The sequence below is a fragment of the Nipponia nippon genome, unplaced genomic scaffold, assembly GCF_047370975.1.
Source record: "Nipponia nippon isolate SJK-2023a ecotype South Korea unplaced genomic scaffold, ASM4737097v1 scaffold_4, whole genome shotgun sequence".
Lineage (NCBI taxonomy): Eukaryota > Metazoa > Chordata > Aves > Pelecaniformes > Threskiornithidae > Nipponia > Nipponia nippon.
Genome location: NW_028262358.1, coordinates 40,817,789 through 40,834,953, shown reverse-complemented (window position 1 = coordinate 40,834,953; position 17,165 = coordinate 40,817,789). Strand labels below are relative to the sequence as shown.

Sequence of the window (17,165 nt, the reverse complement as noted above, 5' to 3'; positions counted from 1 at the left end):
TAATGAAAAGATTACACTTGCCTACTAACTACCATTTACAATTGAACCACTAAAAAACAGTTGCCATGCAAGTGTCAGAAAACCCACAGATGAATAAAATTAATCATTACTGGTGTCATTAATAATGCAACTGATCATCAGAGGTCCGAGGACCTGCAGTTTCCATCAACTGTTGATGGGGTTAGATGGCAAGATTAGTAGGGAGAGGGAGCATCTCTTATTGGGCCAGCTGGTGATGCATGCCATTTCTGTGGCAAAAGGCTTGTTTGTGTAAAGGTTTGGTCATTTTATACACTCAGAAAAGATGTTATTTCTCACGGTAAATCCTGCCTTCCTTAGACCACAATGGCTACAACACCATTACAGTTACAAGATAGTTTTGGGAAATTGGTGCTGCAGAAAATAAGATCCAGACAGTGCATATGACATGAGTAGCTACTTCATAAATCCAGTTGAATCTGAGCTACCCCACTACAGCGACCAAACTTTGTACTGGTAGTTCATTGTAAAGCATTGCTTAAATTCCCAAAAGGATTAGATAATGATCAGATATCGGTGTTTCTACATTTTTTGGACCAAATGTTTATGAAAAGCCTCATTTTGATATTCAGCATAGAAATTATAGCTCAAACCATTCTTTCTAGTTAGATTCCTTTGCTTTTGCACTGTAAAAACTCGTTATATTTAATAACAGCCTCTCTGATTTAACAAGGGTCTTTCTCATAGCATACTAAACAGAGCCTCCCCTTGCCAGAATGGCTTCTCTGTGGAGAGGGACATTTTCAGGGAAATCACACTAGTATTTCAGTAAAAGAGCATGGTAGTATGCTATTGTAACAGAGAACCTATTTCACGGGATGTGAGAATTTGCTCTTGGAAGCATTCGTCTTTCTCTGTGTACACTAGAACATATTGTGTGATGAGTTTTAGAGGATGTAGTACAAATAATTACCATCTTATTTTTTCAGGTCTGGGACCTAGAAACTGGATATCAAATATATCAAATTGAAGATGCACATGGGCTGAATACTGAAGTGACCTGTGCAGCCATTGAAAGAAATGGTTTTTATCTTGCTACTGGGGCAAGTGATGGTAAAGCAATTAAATAATTACCACATTTTTATTACATTTATTTAAAATGACATATTACAGGAGCAAACAGAACTCTCTGACTTTACTGTATCAGTGACAGAAGAACAAATTTTGGCTTTCTTCCAAGGTGGGAGGAAGTATGAACAGAAAGGAATGCACAGCTATCAGTCTGGGGAAAAGGGCGGGGGGGGCGTTATTTGATAGGTGATTCATAGAAAGGTGATTTTTGGCTGCTTGGGCTCTGGTACTTTGCTAGCCTATTGCTCTCTGGAAGACTATCTTCAAAGCTCTTGGCCTGAAAAGATGTTTCCTCATAGGACTTGGGACCTAGATCTGTAACTAAATGGCTGCAGATGGAGAACAGTAGTTTTTCAATTTTATAGTATCTAAGGTCAATTTTGTACTGTCTGCAGGCACTGAACACTAGAATATATATATCTACATGTTTCCTGAATTTTTCACGTGTTATTTAGGGTGCATCAATTTTAGGTAATGTGACAAGACCGAGAAGCAAACTTGCAGCAAACTTTAATAATTTTGTAATCTGTTAACATGACTGAATAATTCTTCTCACATTCAAATGTTCAAGAGTACACACCTGAAGTTAAAATATAGGAAATATATGAAAGCTGCCTTACATAAAGAGGAGATGGTCTTTTCCACACAGTATACTGACTAATGTTTCTTGTTTGTACTTCAGAGCAAAGACTGCACCCTTTATGGATCTTAAGAGCACAACAGAAGGTGAATGCTATCAAGTCTCACAAAAGTAGTGAAGTCATATGTAATAACTGCTTCACTTAAGATAATGCTGTAGCTCCCTCTCCCCACTAGCTCCGTGGGACAAGTCCAGCAACCAGGTCCCTCTGCTCCTTGCTGTAGCTCAGAACCTGAAGTCTTCTCCCTGACAGCCCACATTCTGCTTGCTCTTTAATGACGTTAGTCCAGAAACAGAAGTAAGATAGGCAGTGGTCTTTCATCCTGGGCTGCAGCAGAAAACAGACATGGAAAAAAGATGGAAAAATGGTGGGGCTAGTGGTAAAGATATTTTCTGGTAAGTTTTGTGTCCCTAAGGGTGCTTTCCTAAGAAATACACATACTGTTACAGCTTTTGAAAGACCAGTGACCTAGCTCTGAAAAAGATTTTGGCTAAAGGATTTTTTTTTTTTTTAATAAAACTACTAGATTAAGACAGTGGCTGCTTTAGAACTGATACAAAGAAATTAGACAGTAATAAATCAGATTGACTTGCTTGTCTTGATTTTGAGAGTCTACTCGGTGTCCCCTTCAGCTAAAATTAACATGATGCATTTGGAGCTCACAATAATTGTGGTTTCATGTCTCAGACAAACATGTTTCTGTAGAATTTTCTTCTTCAAACTGGAATATTTTACTTGGAAAAACACTCTCCTCCTGAAACTTTAAATCCACTATGTGCAAGGGAACAAAGGCTGTGGGGAGAAGTAATAAGTTTTACTAAACAGATGATACGTTTAGGAGAAAAAAAGCATACAAGCTCTCATCTTGGTAAATAATTTATTACTTTTGAGCCTCCTGCTAATAAAAAGCTGGTTTATGCAGGGTTTGCATTTGATATTCAGATTTTTCTGAAATATTATATCACACCAATTGCCCCCCAGTGTTATTACTGAAATTGTAAAATCATTTATGCAATGTAAATTTATCCCTTGACAAACAGGTTGGTAAGGAGTTGAATCTCCTCCAAGTCTTTATGAATCTAAGTACATGAATACTGTTTCACATAATTGCAGAACTATTTTTTTATACAAATATTTCAGTGACAATGAGAAATACAGGTTGTTATTATTATTACCTTTTTAAGAGGTTCTGAATACGGTAGTTAGCAAGGTAAACTTGAGTAATGCCCCAAAACCAGTTCATCCTTTGCAGGAATCTACTATAGATCTCTCAATTTTTAGTCCTTCCCCCAAGGCATTTCTTGTTTGATACACTTAATATCATAAGATTTACTAAAATCTTAATCATTGCTTCATTCTGGAGTTCAAGACATCTATGAAAACAGTAGAAAACCTAAGGAGCTGATTTCAATCCCAAAACGGACAGAAATATCAAAGTTCAAGCAGAAACTACATACTGAAGTGATTTTATTATAGTTGGAAAAACTGTCAAGGTTACTCCCAGTAGCCTCTAGGCACAATGGGGAGGAATCAATGACTCGAGGCCATGGCTAAACCACGGCTTATTCTTCTCACACAATCAGAACAACCACCAGTTTTTCTGGTACAGTACATATGAACTGGAGACTAGCAATGTTAATAAAATAAGGTGCTATAACTGAAGAGACAACTTACTTTAAAGGGGTAGTTAAACTGAATAAAATCAAAAGCTCTGAACTCCACAGCTGGACAGCTTCTCATATAACAGCAGGTAATTTAAAGTGAGCTGGAATATCTCTGGCTGGTGCTTCAGTTTGCAGTGTGATACCTGTAATAGTTTTTGCAGTTTGACACAGAAAACAGTCTTTTGACACACACTTGCTGATAATTTTCTTATGAATAGAGAAATCCTTTCCTTCCTCCTTCATTAATTCAGTTATTTTAATAGGGTAACTCAGTTCAAACGTATCTATATGTCACATGGGTGCTTCCTGAAGCAGTATCATTTCCACGAAGGAATCCACTTGTGTCTCTGTCACTGAAGCCTGACACCTTACAAACACAGGATTTTTTTCCGGATATTCAGCTGCCGTCTGACACGAGTTCTCTGAGGAACGATACAGAGGTGAGAAACACTACAAAGTTCCACATTGTTTACAGAAGATTAGAAAGTAAAAGGTTTACTGCACCCTCAAGGATTTCATGTTTTAGCAACAGGATATGAACCAAGTAAGTATTCCAAACTTTTCAGTACACTGAAGGTCTAAAATAAATCATGTAAGAAAGTGATTGTTTCTAAGGCCTTGTTGTGGTTTAACCCCAGCCGGCCAACTAAGCACCACACAGCTGCTCGCTCACTGCCCCCCACCCCCACCCGCTGTGGGATGGGGGAGAGAATAGGAAGAGTAAAAGTGAGAAAACCTGTGAGTTGAAATAAAGACAGTTTAATAGGTAAAGCAAAAGCCACTCACACAAGCAAAGCAAAACAAGGAATTCATTCACTACTTCCCATGGGCAGGCAGGTGTTCAGCCATCTCCAGGAAAGCAGGGCTCCATCACGCGTAACGGTTACTTGGGAAGACAAACACCATCACTCCGAATGTCCCCCCCTTCCTTCTTCTTCCCCCAGCTTATATACTGAGCATGATGTCATACGGTATGGCATAGCCCTTCGGCCAGTCTGGGTCAGCTGTCCTGGCTGTGCCCCCTCCCAGCTTCTTGTGCACCTGGCAGAGCACGGGAAGCTGAAAAGTCCTTGACTGGTGTAAGCACTACTCAGCAACAACCAAGACATCAGTGTGTTATCAACATTTTTCTCATCCTAAATCCAAACCACAGCACTATGCCAGCTACTACGAAGAAAATTAACTCTATCCCAGCTGAAACCAGGACAGGGCTCTATCTGCCTAATGATCAATTGCATGGTTGCTGCCATGATTGAGCAGCTGCTCTGAACATATGCTTCACATTCCTGTACAAAATAGTAAGTTAAGGTTCTTGTATAAAGTCTTCTTTGAAATGCCTTTCATTACTATAGCTAGATTGACCTTCAGTAACAGTGGCACATAAGGATCAAGCTGGGTGTTAAAGCGATTCCATTGTCTCTTGTTATTGCTTTGGTAAAATAAGATGTCAGATCTATGTTCCAATTGTTGACCAATTTAACTTGAATAGTCCATGAGGCTTAAGTTTTGTTGTGTATAACTTCACTAACTCTGTAGCAGATCTGGATGACATTTATGGAAAGGTCATCATATCTCTGTTCAATGACTTATTCCTTTCACCTGACTACAGTATCTCCATAGATACCTACTTCTGATTAATCTTCAGTTCTTACAGATGTTTTCACATGCTCTAATTGCAACTGTGCCGTTGATAGCAGGTCAGGTTGGCAAACGGAGGCTGCTGTCCTCTGCAGCTGGGTGTCTCCCAGTACTATCACTCCCTGCTTCCTTCTGGTGCTTCTGTGTAGCTCAAATACAATAGTATTAGAATAGCATTGAATATGCAGTTGTTGTAGACACTGTCAATTTAGGCATCCTGTTAAATTAACAATTAGAACATTTCACTCTCTAGTGTCCACATTGCTCCTACTCATTTTTTTTTTTTAATTTTCTTTGCAGAATTTTGTACCCTCTGTGGAAATGAAGTGTTTTGATGTTTTATAAGTAGAAGGATGCAGTTTGATAGCTACAGGAAGTGCAAATGGTGCAATAATTTTGTGGGATTTTGAATCTGCCTCTGTGAGATGCCTGTAAGTATTGCTTTTATAGAGGCATTTTGATCTCCAGTATTTCATACAAACTTTTCAAATGGCATACTGGCAATTCTGATACCCAGCTGTAAAGAATGATGGACAAGCAGGAGTTAAAGTAGCAATTTATGTGGGTCCCACTTCAAATTACTTTTCTAGCTAGTCCTGACATTGCAGGTAGGAGAATTGGGTCAGAGAGAGAGAGTCATTTGGGGAAGGGATGATGTAATTAAGAATAGTGTTTTAACATAACTCAGCACTGCCACTGAAGGAAACTCTCACTATGTAAGTCACTCTGTCATTGACTAGAGGCTGCTACTGAGCTGTAGAAACATCCTTATTTTGGAAGTTTCATGTTTGGGAGGACATCTGAAAATAATGCTACTTCAGATGATAATGGCAGATGTTCTACATTACCAGTATCATTGTCTATATCTAGAAGACTAGAAGTCACATTCAACAAGGAGAAATCTGAAGTGATTTTGGAGGTTTAGGAGTAAAAATCTTCCATAGAAAGTGACAAAAAGTGAGCATAGGATGGTTCCAGATATTTTGGAATTGAGCTGCTACCTCAGGAAAGTGAACAATGACAACATGTCTTGTTAGACTGAGTGGAGCAGCATGGCAGTATTTCTGTGTTGGTGATGGGATACATGCCTTTCAAGACCATATAAAGTCAATATTTAACTATCCTACCCAATAGTTTCACAGCATGCTTCATGTGTAAAATTGGCATGTTTGTGAGAAAGCGAGCTGAGTTTTTCTGTACCATGGGAAATAATCAAAACTTAACTGCAGTTCTGGCTCTGTCTCTTCCTTTGCTTTTGCCTCCCCGTATATGAGGGAGCCAATTCATGTGGATGCATGGAAGACAGGAAAGTCAATGCTTTGTAAGTAGAGTATTTTACCCAGGGTTCACATGACTGGTTTGAATGCCAAGAACAATGTACTTTTCTAACATTAACTTAGCTAGTTAGCTTCAACATAAGTTACTTTACTTTTCTCTTAAATACTAATTCTCAAGAAAATACTTAGCTGAATGAAATGTTAATCATTCTATCAGGTTCCTATTTTTCCTGGCACAGAGACATTCTGTACCTACTCTTTACTGACATTAATCCATAACTGATTAACTGATTGTGAAAAACAGGGCCTAAAACTTTTAGGTGACATGCATTCTGTGAAATGAAATGTTTAATTTTTTACATTACAAATAAAGTCTGCAACTTTTTCTGAGAACAATATGCAACCTCACACATCTTGAACAAACATCTGTATTTTCATGTGTAAAATTAATGAAGACAGCCAGGCTTCAGTTCTTCAAGCATCTGGAGTCAATGCAGTGTTATTCCTTGTGCCTACAGCTTTCTTTTCCAGGTAACTGTGCGCATTTTATCTTCCCAGGACAGGCTCAGTCATTTGGAATTTTGTTGTAGTAAACTGATGTAATGTTTGTCCAAGATAGCTGACTTAAACTGAGATTTTCTTTGCATTTAATCAAGTTTAAACAGTTAAGTAGCTTTCTCATCCTTCAGCTTGTGTAATGCTTATCAATACATATTACATATTCTTTTTTTTACCACTCCACTAAGCTATCCTTTTGTCCTCTAAATGACCTCATATGTCTCAATTCTGTTGAAGAATTCAACAGAAGTCAGCTTTTGTCAGATATTAGTTTTCCTGTGTACTGTACCTTCTTTGATTCTTATCTCTGTGAGATAACTCTGTGTGGCAGCAGGCTTTTTCTTTATTTTAAACCTGATACAATCCTCACAGTATTAGATACTCTCAGCAAACAAAGAGAGGGGCGAGCTCATTGAAGTGTGCAGCCTCAAGTTTCATCTTAAAACAAACTAGAAGCTGGCATATGTTGGTAGTGTTGGATGGAGAACAAAATTTTAGCCAAATATGCTCATTTTGAGAGAAAGGCATTGCATATGTACATAACTTCAGAAGTGCTTGTCTTCCAATGGATATGCAAAGGCAATGGTAGCCAAAAGGACTCAGTATGATTTAAATACTTATGCAGCTTTAAGGACTTAGAGCAATTACATAGGTTTTTTGCTCTCCTGAATCATAGGGATGGTGTAGGGTCTTATATTGCTTTAAAACCTTCAAGTAGCTTATGCATTTACTACACCCCTAAATGTACCAGTGCCACTTAATTGAACATAAATTTACTTTTTGACATTATAGCTTAATTATTAATTTAATAAATCCTAGCTAAATTCAAATGTCATGATTACAAGCCACAGAATTTTTTACAAATCAGGAAAAGCTCCAATTATGCTTAAGCAGGAGTATCCTACAATTTCTTTGAATCATATAGGCTTAGGATGTTTTGTACGTACTGGGAAGGTACCTGGATGAATTTGACTGTGATCATATATACACACACAATGTTCAAGAATGGTAGCAAGTTTGTAAAAATCAAACACTGAAAAATTACAAAGTCATGGCCACCTGTCCAAATTTAAGTGGGCTACCCCAGCTGCATTCTTTCTATATGTGTTTTACATTATCCCAGTTATTCAGATACTCTTGTTAAAAACAGCAGCTGTGACATTGGTGTAAGTTATGTGGCCAGAACCTCACATCAGCACAGTTGAACTTTTCTTGACTCAGAAACACAAACGTTGAAGATGACCTCCAAATTTTTTTCCTGAGTTTCTTCCACAGAATCCCATTTCTGATCATTATCTTAACAGATAGAAAATAAGTTTCTATAATTAATTAAAAACTATTTGCAGAGCAAAGCACTGTGTAAAATGAACGGCAGGAAGCCATTGGCATGCACTGAATTTTTCCCCTTCGCTTCTTGAGGATGAACACCAATGTTGTTAATTTTTATTTACTATGGATTTAATTTGCTCAAAACTCTTGACAGGAGAGGTTGGCTGTGTAATATACAAATATGGCTTAGTTATTAGACAAATTTCTAAAACACCAACAACCCTTAGTCTAATCAGCCTCATCAATTCAGGCACTGTTTTATTATGCTTTATTACACTGGATTATGTTGATTTCCAGATAGCAAACAGTATCTTCAAGAATGTTAGTGATGTCCAATAATTTCTTTCACACAGGAAAATTAGTTCCCTGCCCTCTGCTACTGTAAGAAGTGGTATCAGTGCCATTCCAGAGCGCAAGAGCAGTTCTTTGAATCTACATAAGGTAGGTATAATGGCTTCATGGATTTGGTAGCATTCAAAACAAATATCTGTTTTCATTTTGGTTTTGGCTTTAAAATCCTGTAGCTTACTAAAATCCCTCCATAAAGCCATGTACAAAACTAAATATCAAGAATTACAGAGAAATGAACTTTGTTCACCTAAGCTGAATGAGGTGGGGAATTAAGAATACATTCTGTCAGGCAGCTAGCTCTGTGATACATGGAATAGCCGACTATCAAAGTGTTTTTCAGATGCTTATCACTAGCAATTCTGACTTTCAAATGGGGGTATAGAAGAACTCAAAGGGGAAGGTAAATAGACAAATCATGAAGTACTTGAATAAAAGTGGAATCACAGCTACGCTGCAGCCACAATTACTGGGATACATTGCTTTCAAATGACAGTATGAGAACTTTTTTTAATTTACCATCAAGATGCCAGTGTCTCAATCTGTGTATTTTTGCTAAGACTAGCGTTATCATTTTTGTGACACTTTTTGTCCTTTTATGCCAGAAGAACATGCCATATCTGCAGAGCAACAAATAGCAAATAGGCAAAAAGAGGAGAAATTTGCTACCTCTCAGATTCTTTCCAGCATATCGTTTTGGCAGAGCATGGCACTTTCATAGATTCCCAAGTAGACACAGGCCTAAGTGTCATCCACAAACTAAAATACACAATATCTTCTGCTATGTAGTCATTAGAATAACAAAATGGACAGTCATTTGCAGCTCTTAAAAAGATCCCCAAAAGCCCAACACATCAAGCCTTACAGATCAATAGGTAGGATGAGACTGAAGTGGCTTTTCCTCTTCTAAGATACCTCAGACAACCACGGCTGTATAGTTTTTCCTGCCTCATTTGACTTCCCAATTTTTGAGGCCAGTATACTGATTACTCTCAGCCTTGGGGATCCTCAGCAGCTTATATAGTAAGGCACAAATGAAGGACTGTGGTAATTCTCATACTGAAGATGCAGATGGGAGTAAATGTTACTGCTATTTATGCATTTCGTTCATCTTTGCTGGAGGCAGTAACAAGACTATATGCATGTTCTGAATTAAACTCTCTAAGTAAGAGACTGTAAATGATCAACTTTGCTTGTCCCAAGAAGTCAATGCCATTCAGCCAAATTTATCTTTAGCATGCTCCTAAATGCCAATTAATTTCATCTATGATTTGTGCATCTGTGATTTTGATTCTCTTCAGATGAAATGTTTCTTGTTTTCACTCAGTGCTGTCCCAGATTGAATGGAAATTGGGGGAATATTTGAATGCTTCAATTAAAAGAAATGAAGTTCTTAAAATAATTTCAACTAGAGAACTGTTCTGTAGTTACACCCAAGTTCCATTTTCTAAGTCTGTTACATTTTATTCCTTGCTTTTAGGAAAGTATAAGAAGTGACAAAATTAATACTCAAATAACAGGTATGGAAAGATGTTTTTCATTCTTTCTTGTTGATCCATAAGTTCTGCCCAGATTACCATAGAAACTGAGTTTGTCAGTTTGTCTGGCAAACTGTGTTTAGAACACTTGGGATACCATTGGTATGTGGATGACACACCTCAACATCTTCTACTCACCCCTTATTTGCAGTTATTTCCCAAAACCAAGCCAGGATGCAGGATATGCAAGGGCTTAATGGCTGTTTTTTCTAAACAGACATGATGCTAAAAACCTTGCAGAATTTGGGAATGTCAAATCTACCCACTTCTCTTCCACATAAATATTCGAGCAATGAATCATTGAAATGGTATAGCAAGAGCCAGCTTGAGTCAAGTATGCATGAATGTCCTTACAGAGAAAATCTTCAAAAGCAGATGGAATTTTAGAAGGAAAAATCTTCCGTATAGTATATATCCTTTAAACAACAGAAACAAGAGAGAGCCAAGTGCTTAAGAGTTAAAGCTGTGCAAATGGAGTTGGTGAATTTGCCAGAAGCAAATCCTCTAGATTCTTCTGAATCCTTTAGACATCCTCTGCTAGAAAGCAGACTTTCCCAATAACAAGAAATTTGATCATCTGAACTGTTGATTTAAGCTGAATTTATTTTGCAAAGAAAACATGAAATCTAGAATATCCCTGAGCATGGTAGCTGTTCAATGAAATAAACACTCATGTTAGGTCCTGTATCCACTGAATGTCCATTTCACTGAGGACCTTCATGGGACCCCCCTACCATCTCCAGTTCTGGGGAAGTCACAGCAGGAACTCAAGAAATGTTCTCTGTGACCACCACTTTGCATTTAGCAAAAGTTTTGAACCTGAGAAGTGTAGAAATCTGTGATTCCAGAATTGTTAAGCATCATTTAGTTATTAAACCTCATTTCATTGCTGAATTGACAGTAATCTCTAGAAGCCTCATGAAGAGGCTGCAGAACTGCCTCTCCACTGTCCTGATGACCACTGTCTTTCACAGCTCCTCCACTCTCACTGGTGCTTGCAGGTTCTGTGAAATCTGTTGCTGTGCTCTAAATAAGGTTCCCCTGCATCATGGAACAATAGTTCTGGCTGATTTAGATAAGATAATGAAGATTGTTCTAATTTCTTTTCAGTTGTCTTTTATCCATATCTGTAATGTTTTCAGAGTAATGCCATCCTGATGATGGAGTTTATTTTCAATTTTTCAATTTTTTTTATTCTAGTGTTATGTAATTTCTGTACATTCAAAAGCAGTACTAAAAATTGTTAAGAAAATGTATGGTCATTTGTGTTCCAAAGCAGAAGACACAGCTAGGTATAAGAATATCCAATACTTGAAGATGAATATACAGTCATCCAAAGCTGCAGCAGGACACTCACCAATACTGGCTTCTGCTCATGAAAATGGCTGTATCTGCCTATGGAGTATTCAGGTAGCTATCTGAATGTCTTTGGGATGGGACTGGACCATTGAGAAACATGCTTTTTAACTAGCAATTGCAGCAGCAGCAGTTTTATTGCATTTTTTGATTAATAGTTTCTTCCACAGACACAAATTAGTTCTGCATTAATAACTGTAGCAGATAGGGGCAAGGGGGAAATGAAGAAACATTATTTGAAATAATTATAACAAAAACTGACCGTAAAGTTATGTGAAAGTCTGTAAGTTGATTTTTTGCTCATATTATTTACCTTCTAAGAAAGGATGAAGGGCAAGGCAGAGTGTCCTGCTCTCAGAAGAAGAGAAATATGTCAGGAACACTGCAAAAGCCAGTTAGCACTAGTAGGGTTACAAATCAGGAGAGAGTAGTATCCTAATACATAGTGTCTACAGCCATAATGAGCTTGTAAAACCTGTCATAGAACAGAATGCCAATGGCTTAGTTGTCATATCACCTCAGACCTATGAGACTCTATTCCAGAAAGCATGTTACTCTAAACAAGAGATAAAAAGTAAATGCAGAAAGAAGGGGAGTACCATGATATGACTGGCTAATATTGGTCATTGTGGCAGACAGTGATCACAATACGTCAGCCATGTAAGGCTTTAACAGGAATCCCAGCAAAGGCAAGTTGTACCAAGAATTTTTGAGAAAGATGGTGAGGTATCTTTGCAGATGTTTTATGCAAAAATAGAATATGATGGTAAATGTCCCCAAGTACAGTAGGTGTGGGCTTTGGTGGGTTTTGTTGTCTTCACAGTTGATATATTAGTGTGCTTAGATTCCTGTAGGAATCTCCAAGTTCAGATGATGGTGATGTCATCACTGACATGATTGTCATCTTCGTTACATGGATGACACAGTCACGATTCTCCTTATCAGCAAGACTTTATCCCTCACCACCTCTCAAACCTGAAGACACGGTAAGGGAGAAAGTCTACTAATGCTTACTTGAAAAATATAACAAGTTGGCGAAGGAGACATCATGGGTCCGTTTGCAGCAAGGAACAATGTTTCAGTAGCAGATGAAATGCATACTGATGATATTCCACAGCAAATGAGAGCTAAGTGGTAAAGTAGGGGTAGGTAGGTACAGATAGACTGTGAATTGCCTGAAGAGAGAAATAGCTTGTTCTTTTGACGTAGAAGAGATGGCAACCAGAAGAATACATCCCAGCTATCTTGGTCATTCAGTAGATTAGGAAACTAGCTTTTTAGCTGCTTTCTGAATAGATATGAGCTGAGTGACACTGAATAGATCAAATCAATAGCGCTCAACTTCTGATGAATTGATTTTTTTTTTTTTCATGTAAATATTATAAAGAGAAATATGTGTTTGTTTATTTATTTATTTTAGGGAAACTTAGTGAAAGAACTTTTGCCATTTTCAAAATATCCTTCAGGTCCTCTGACAGCACTACATACAGACATCTCCACTAAAATGCTTTTGGCAGGCAGTAAGGGTGAGTAAACATGTTAGTCATTCTGTTCAGGACAGTTTGTAGGACCACAAAATATCATGTTGTAAATTTGCCAGAAATGTGGAAATGAAGGTCCAAATGCTGCCAGACTTTCTCCATCAAAGCTATAATTAAATAATTGAAAAAGGTATTTTCTGGTATGAAAGGTAGATTAAAGCTTAGCATTACATTAATAGCATTATCAGCAGAACTGTTTTCATAAAAGACATTACAGTTTTCTTTATTCACAAGCCCTGCATGTACTTTTCATCTGAATTACTGTATTAATACCAAGGGCAAAGATTACTGCTAAAAACAATCAAAAATTTCACATCCACGGTAATAAAACCAAATAATAAACTGCAGCTGTGGCTGTGCCAAGAGCCATGATTCGGACACTGATATGGAGTGCACAGTAATGGCTTCAGCAGTATGTTGCTATATAAGGAAGGAAAGCACTGGTGATCTGGGTTAGCAGCTCATTGTTAGACTTTTAATTTCACACCAAATCTGGCTTTCATTTGGCAGAAAGTCCAAGAGTTTATCTGCTGTCTGATTCTCCTCCAAACTTTTAGAATCACCCTGGCAATTTTCTTCTTCTGCATCTGTCATATGAGATTTTTGTCCTTTAATGTGTCACTTTTCTTCTAAAATACCTATTAGAACTGTTTCCTGCCAGCTTCCTGCTCTTACGCTGTCAGAAGTTGGATGGAGCAAGGGTTTTTTTCCCATTTCTTTCAAAATTTAGCAGTAGCTTGATGTTAATGCTGAAAATGAAGAGGAGTTTCCACTCCCCATTGATTCAAATCAGTAAATGAGTTCAGGAAAGCAGCATGCACTGAACAGGATTTTAATTAGTTGTGGAAAAGTATCCACCTTATTACCTATTCATCTGATACTCTCCCTTTGTCCTTTTGTGTTTGTGCCACTGTGTATTTGCTTTTCATGCCTTCTGCACCCTTCTCTTTTATCTGCAGTGCTGCTACCAATTTCTTGTTCCCATTACAGATTCTTCCTTGTTAGGAAAAGGTCAACTTCTCTGTCAGCCTCCTTGCTTGCTTGCAAATGTACAGTCCTAGAAACCAGATGTGACCAGTATGAAGGTTGGAATTACACAAAAGATTCCTCTATCTAGTAGTAGAAATGAGAGATAAGAGGCAACTTCATCAGGAAAGAAGGAGCCTAGGCAGGAAACTGAGCAGTTGTGGGTCATAAGGAAAATGATTCTTTGATTCTAGCTTCACATGGGTGCACTAAAAGGTTGCAAAACTTTAAGGATTCATTATGTATGCAATTAATCAAACTTTGTCCATTTTACCAGGATTGAAAAGCAGTTTAATACCCAGGAAGCTCTCCTACCTAGTTTGTGCAATAGATAACTGTCTTGACAAGATGACTCTTATTTTTTACTCATGTCATTTAAAGAAAAAACGTTACATTCCTTCCATTTCAAACCTATCCAGTTAATGACACATCGCTCACAAAGAGTATACGTATTTCTTTGCATATTAATGAATGGTCCATTATTTTCTGCTCTGTGCTTCACAATGAGATAGTGACATTCACCTTAAAATAACTTTCACTGACCTGTAATCTCTGCTTCGTTCTGCCCAATGTTTACCAAGAGCATATAGCAGCAACTAGTGAATGTCCAGCACTAATGAAATTTATTGACGTTTTGCTTTTCCCTTTCTTAAACAGAGGGACACATTATGCGCTGGAGCATTGCCTCATTCTTGGAAGATCCACAAAATAGTAAAAACGTAAGGAAAAATCTGACAGATTTTCTTAACTTCAACAGTATACCTAGATAAGACAAATAGAGGAAAATGGATTCAGAGCTCTATGGGGACTAAAAATGTTTCCTGCACATAAAGGTCCTGTCTTTCGCTTGAAATAATAACTTGGTGCTGTGAAAAAGAAGAAAAACAAAGTAAAATGCTGTTAGGATTATTCCATTGTGTTCAAAGATGCTATGTTAAGAATTAATTTATCCATATCCCCTGAGAGATGTTTCTACCATATGCCATTTGCAGGCTGTTTCATGGAGGGATTACTTTTTCACCTCTTTTAATTTTCAGAAAGCCATGCTGATAAATCCACTAAGCTATCAACCATGGTGGCATACAGAACTGCCTGAAATGTGGTTATGTTGCTTTTTTCCCTCAGCAAATAAAGGAGGAGGTCTGCTGGAGGGCACACTCTAATGAAGTGGTTGACTTATTTCATGAAGAGGAAAAAAATGTGATAGTGACAGCATCCATTGATGGTTCAGTCAGGTACAAAAATGGCTAATACCTCTTACTGCTATGGCCAATCAGTTGAACTGTCTCCAAAGTTCGTCTTCTTGCTGGACTTGTATATAGGCTAGAACTTAAATAAAATACAACATTGGGTGCATTTTCTGTTCTGCACCTGAAAGAACTAATTTTTTAATGTAACACTTCCAGATTTCTCAGGAAGTCAGACCTTTTGCAGACAGTCATTTTCTTTCAGCAAGGTGACCTTGAATGCACAGGTAACAGCCCCATCATTTTAGAAATGACCTCCTGTTCTAATCCTATTTTGGCTTTCAATACTTGTTAAATTGACATGGGTCCTAAGCATTGCATCTAACCAATACTTATGCAATTAAACCATTGCAGTCTGAAGATGTGTTACAGACAACTGTAATTCCTTCTAACAAGTACATTTGAAGGGGGTTCTTTTTTGTTTTTTGGGGGTATCAATGAGGAAATTTTGTGTAGAACCTGCTCTGGTGGCAGCACCTTACTGTAGGAGCAATTCAGGATATTGATGCCTTTACTCCTCAGTTTTATAATTATAAAGATGAACTGTTTGTTTTCTGATTTTTACAACATACTTCTGAGATTTTTTTTACTCTCAAGTTATATTATAAACAGTGAACTTCAATCTCATTGGTTTTTTTTATGACTAGCATAGAAAAGTGCTGCAGAACTTGATAATGTAGACACATATTTTGTCACTTTTCTTCCACTTCTAAAAGTATCCATTTTTCCTTTCTGTCTTTTGGCACTGCTTCTACTATGTCTGTAGGCTCTGGCATGCCATGAACAGATACTGTCTTGGTTACTTTGGACAACCTAGGAAGTTTGAATTATCTGATATCAGTCGGTTGATTTTGCCTTGTGATGTTAATAACTTCCCTACTGTAATTAAAGAGGAAATCAAGCATATGGAGAAGAAGAAGTTTGAATATCCTCTAATGCTGGACAGGGACAAGTAAAATCTCATATATTTATATATATGTATGATTGGGGGAACAGTTCTGAAAATATACTTTAAAAGCACCTTTCACCTGAAGGTCAGAAAAAATATCAGTATTTCCTATGAGTTATTTAGAAAAATCCTTTTTAAAAATGTTTTTACACAGCATGGATAATCTCTTAATTGTTATGACTAGGTGACAGTCAGGATTAGGTGATGTTCAGGATTTGAATTCAGTAATAGTGATGACTAGATAATTGTCTCAGATTTCAGCCTATTTAGCCTGTATGTTACGTACACTATTCAGGTTAGCAGCCTGTTTCTTTTTCAGTTCCATAAGCTGATATACTTCTGGGATCCAAAAAAAATTTACTGAAAAAGCTTAATGTGAATAGTTTCAACCCAAACCCAAATCTTTCTGTAAGAATAACCCCAATTTAATCTTTCAGTTTAAAAAATGGTCTTCTTAAATTTGCTGGGATGTTATGAATACATTCACATACCTCTGATCATGACGTTCTGACACTGGCATAAATGTTGTGTTTCAATAGAACTGTTGGACCTCTTTCCTTCTAGGTAGAGTTCTCAAGGGACATGGGTTAGTTACAAGTCAAGCCAGAATGCCTTGGCCCTCTAACTTAAGTCATATTTCTAGTCCTGGAGCTCCCTGCTTCATTAATTAGTGAGTTGACCAAATGAACATAAATACTGAAGCAGGAAACTTCAGAGGCAACATGCACATTTCCTTTAGTAACAAAGCAGTCCAAATCTGGGAAAAACTATTCTAGGGCTTAAAAAGTCATGCATGTTTTAGTGGTAAGGTTTCATATACCATGTGCTTTCTTAGGCTGCCTTTTAACCAAAGCACTTTGGGACAATGGGAAATCTCTAAGGTGCTTTACTGTTACCCCATTTAGGTCAGTATCCTGCTAACACTTATTATTCCATAGAGTTC

General features: G+C 37.5%; 1 protein-coding gene across 1 annotated transcript in view; it reads left to right on the top strand.

Annotated features, from left to right (window-relative positions):
* Positions 1 to 17,165, top strand: part of WDR64 (WD repeat domain 64) — a 77,832-nt gene that overhangs the window by 54,804 nt on the left and 5,863 nt on the right. The window contains 12 exon segments of the mRNA XM_087774476.1: positions 969 to 1,082; positions 3,679 to 3,855; positions 5,354 to 5,488; positions 5,998 to 6,010; positions 6,801 to 6,861; positions 8,571 to 8,658; positions 10,046 to 10,085; positions 11,380 to 11,513; positions 12,880 to 12,985; positions 14,684 to 14,745; positions 15,152 to 15,261; positions 16,040 to 16,225. Coding sequence (XP_087630602.1) covers positions 969 to 1,082; positions 3,679 to 3,855; positions 5,354 to 5,488; positions 5,998 to 6,010; positions 6,801 to 6,861; positions 8,571 to 8,658; positions 10,046 to 10,085; positions 11,380 to 11,513; positions 12,880 to 12,985; positions 14,684 to 14,745; positions 15,152 to 15,261; positions 16,040 to 16,225 — 1,226 coding nt within the window.